The 3,165-nt window shown below is 39.1% G+C and overlaps 1 protein-coding gene across 2 annotated transcripts; it reads left to right on the top strand.

The window, feature by feature from the left end:
* Positions 1–321: 321 nt before the first annotated feature.
* On the top strand, positions 322–2,300 carry LOC132095906 (gastrula zinc finger protein XlCGF67.1-like). Of its 2 annotated transcripts, none has more exons than XM_059500999.1 (2): positions 322–501; positions 1,486–2,300. In XM_059500999.1, the coding sequence occupies exons 1-2, from the start codon at positions 420–422 to the stop codon at positions 2,193–2,195; spliced, it is 792 nt and encodes a 263-aa protein (XP_059356982.1). In that variant the 5' UTR covers positions 322–419; the 3' UTR covers positions 2,196–2,300. The 2 variants fall into 2 exon arrangements, with proteins under 2 accessions (XP_059356982.1, XP_059356984.1); XM_059501001.1 differs by having other exon boundaries at positions 349–501; positions 1,498–2,300.
* Positions 2,301–3,165: the final 865 nt, after the last annotated feature.

Raw genomic sequence — 3,165 nt, 5'->3', positions numbered from 1 at the left:
CGCAGGACGTCTGTGCTCCAGAACTCAGATGAGATGATTCCCTGACCTGTGGTCTGTCTGATCATACTGTGATGGCTGAGGATCTCTCTCTCTGTAGTATAATGGCAGGAGTTCATGTAGAAGTGCAATGATTTGTGTTATAGCTTAGACTCAGTTTGTTAAATGTCTCCTTCTTGAGTGTAGTTCCACTCAGATTCACCACATTTTCTCTTGTTTAGATTGTTTAGCTTCGCGCAACTCCTCTTCGTTGTTATTTCTTCAGAAGACGTTATCTCTTAATAAATGAATCACTAGGAGCTGCAGACGGAGATCTCCAGGAAGCCACTCCTCCAGCCTCCAGCTGTAAATGCAGAAAGCCCTGAGTGTGATCCCTCAGTCGAGAGGAAGCAGAACAGCTGAAGAGTCTCACTGTTGTGAGGATGGAGTCTGTTAAACAGGAGCGAGAAGACACGGGTCCAGAAACACGCGCACACACAGACGAAGAGAGCGGCGAACAGAAAGGTTTGAGTCAATGATTCTTCAGCAGTTCACCAGATCATCTGGGTGTTGTTGATTGATTTCATGGATCATAAGAGTCAGATCACCGAAACACGCAGCACAACGACAGTAGCGCATGAATACGCGATCTCTAAACATGTGCATAACTTTCTTTCGCGGTTATTATGTGACAGAATATGATGAAGGTCAGTGGCGAATGCAGTGACTGTGAGGAACACTGAATCTGTGTGTGTTTGTGAGAGAGGAAAGATCATCTGTCTGCTGTAGCGAGGCACAGTGCGTGTTTTCAGCTTTAGTTACTTTCTCAAACACTTACAACCAACAGCATCAGATACCAAATTTAAACCAAGTTGTATTAAGGATGTTTGATTAAAAAGCTTTTATTTAATACATTTATTTAAAAAAAAGTATTTCTTGTTTGATTCTAAAGAAATGAACAGAATAAAGATGAGGTGCACACGCACACGCTTGGCTGAAGGCGCCCTTGATGTGATGTTCCTCTGAACCACTAGGCGGCGCGCACACGTGGAACACTTCATCAACATCCGGTTTTAGAGACGCTCGAGCGCTGAGATGATTCTGCGCTTACTCGATCTAACGTTTTATGCTTTTGAAAATGTTGTAGCAGATTTAAGTAGCAAATTTGAATCACTAAAATTAATGCATAATATTTTGAGACAAATGTCTTTCTTAAAGATTTTCTGTTTTGTTTTGACAGTTTTCAGTTTGGGCTGAACTATCTCTTTAAGTCTAATCTCAATGAATTGGATAACAGATTTGTATTTAATTTTTTTTTTTCTAACATGTTGTCTTCATTTATAAGAGTTAGTTTTTTGTGTGTAGTATTGTAGCACCACAGTATGACTATGGAATAAATATGTTTAAAATGTTTTTGTAACCTAAAACAACAAAAAAATGAGAATGTTAACATTTATCATTTAAGTGTCAAAACTGAAATTTTTAACCACTTAATTTCTTTCTTTTCAGACCTGATGGAAGAGGAAAGTGAAACAGAAAGTGAAGAAGAACTGAATAAAAAATCTTCTAGAAAGAAAGTGTCACAGAAAAGAGAGTCGTGCAGCTGCGGTCAGTGTGGAAAGAGTTTCACGTGCAAGAGAAGCCTGATGGAGCACATGAGAATCCACACCGGAGAGACGCCTTTCTCCTGCTCTCACTGCGGAAAACTGTTTAAATACAAAGGAAGCCTCACGGATCACGTCCGAATCCACACCGGAGAGAAGCCGTACACGTGCCCTCACTGTGGAAGGAGATTCACTCACAGAACAACTCTGTCAGGACACATTAAGCTCCACACCGGAGAGAAACCTTTCACGTGCCAGCAGTGTGGGAAAGGTTTTAGAAAAAAAACACATTACAGTTATCACCTCCAAACCCACTCTGATGTGAAGCCCCACATCTGTCCTCAGTGTGGGAAGGGTTTTAATCTGGCAACACACCTGAAATTACATGAGATGGTTCACATAGAAGTGAAGCCGTTTTACTGCCCTCCATGCGGGAGGAGTTACTATAAAATGACCGATCTTAGAAGACATCTAAAGTCCTTCATACATAATAGATTCCTGCCCCTAGAGAGACTGATGCACCAGAGCGGCTCCTCAGATCATGGTTTGCCCTCAGGACTGAACATGTCCTTCACTAAAACACCTGCAGACAAGATCTTACCATTTCAGTCGTAGATCGATGTATGACATAATTCAAACATGTCTGTGACTGTAAAAGGATGCTTGTTTTATACATTCAGGAGTAACTCGTTTAAATGAATAAAACTACTTGTGTATGGTTTGAAGAACAAGGTCTGGCTCTTATTTCTTCATATCCTTAACAATTCAATGAACCAGAAATGTTTGAAAGAAGTATTGAGAACTGAGAATTCTTCCCTCCTAAAAACAGTAAGAGTTTAAACGAGTGCTGTGGTGTTTCAGTCAGCTCTGTACAATGTTTTCTGATCAATCTCACTTGATGAAGATGATGAACTGAGAGGTACTTCACTCTTCATTAATGACTGATGTGGGTTTGGGGAAATCATACTAGCTGTTAAATTATTTTTCAGGTTCTTGGGTAGGGAAGTAATGATACAACATGATAAAAAAGAAACAAAAGTTTCAATATTTTTTTTTTAATACAGCAGTTGAAAAAGACAAAAACACAAAAATAAAATATACTAAAATATTACTTTACAAAACACTGTATCACAATCTCTTTAATAATATACACACTATTTTTAATGATCACTAAGTCCAGTGGATAAATCCCTGCTACACACATGCATCCATACTGAACACTAATAGTGTAAATATGTGATTATTGAACTGAAGCGCTGTACGGACGGAGCTTCATCACCTCCAGAGGTCTGCTGTCACACAGGAGAAACTCTCCAGAAGTTATCAAAGTGAGGAGATAAACAGAAACATCATCATGCAAAGCCGATCGCTTGAAAATAACATTAAGTGTAGAATTTCTCAAGTTTGTGTGGGGAGAACTGCAGCTGTTTGAACATCTAAGCTGTACCTGCAAGCACCAAATTCATCATAAACAACAAAGATGCAGTGTAAGAGAATAACTGCAGTTTATTAACGGGAGTTTTTGCTAGATAAAACTGACCTTTTTAGTAGCCTAATGTTAAGAGATATTTAACATTATACATTA

This window comes from Carassius carassius, chromosome 20 (assembly GCF_963082965.1).
Source record: "Carassius carassius chromosome 20, fCarCar2.1, whole genome shotgun sequence".
NCBI lineage: Eukaryota > Metazoa > Chordata > Actinopteri > Cypriniformes > Cyprinidae > Carassius > Carassius carassius.
Note: the sequence above shows the minus strand (reverse complement) of the source record. Positions and strands in the feature narration are given on the sequence as shown.

Bases quoted from the DNA above. Each gene is read 5' to 3' on its own strand.
- LOC132095906 (XM_059500999.1), top strand. From the start codon at position 420: ATGGAGTCTGTTAAACAGGAGCGAGAAGACACGGGTCCAGAAACACGC. The intron at 502-1,485 runs GTTTGAGTCAAT...CTTTCTTTTCAG, and splicing joins AGAGAGCGGCGAACAGAAAG to ACCTGATGGAAGAGGAAAGT.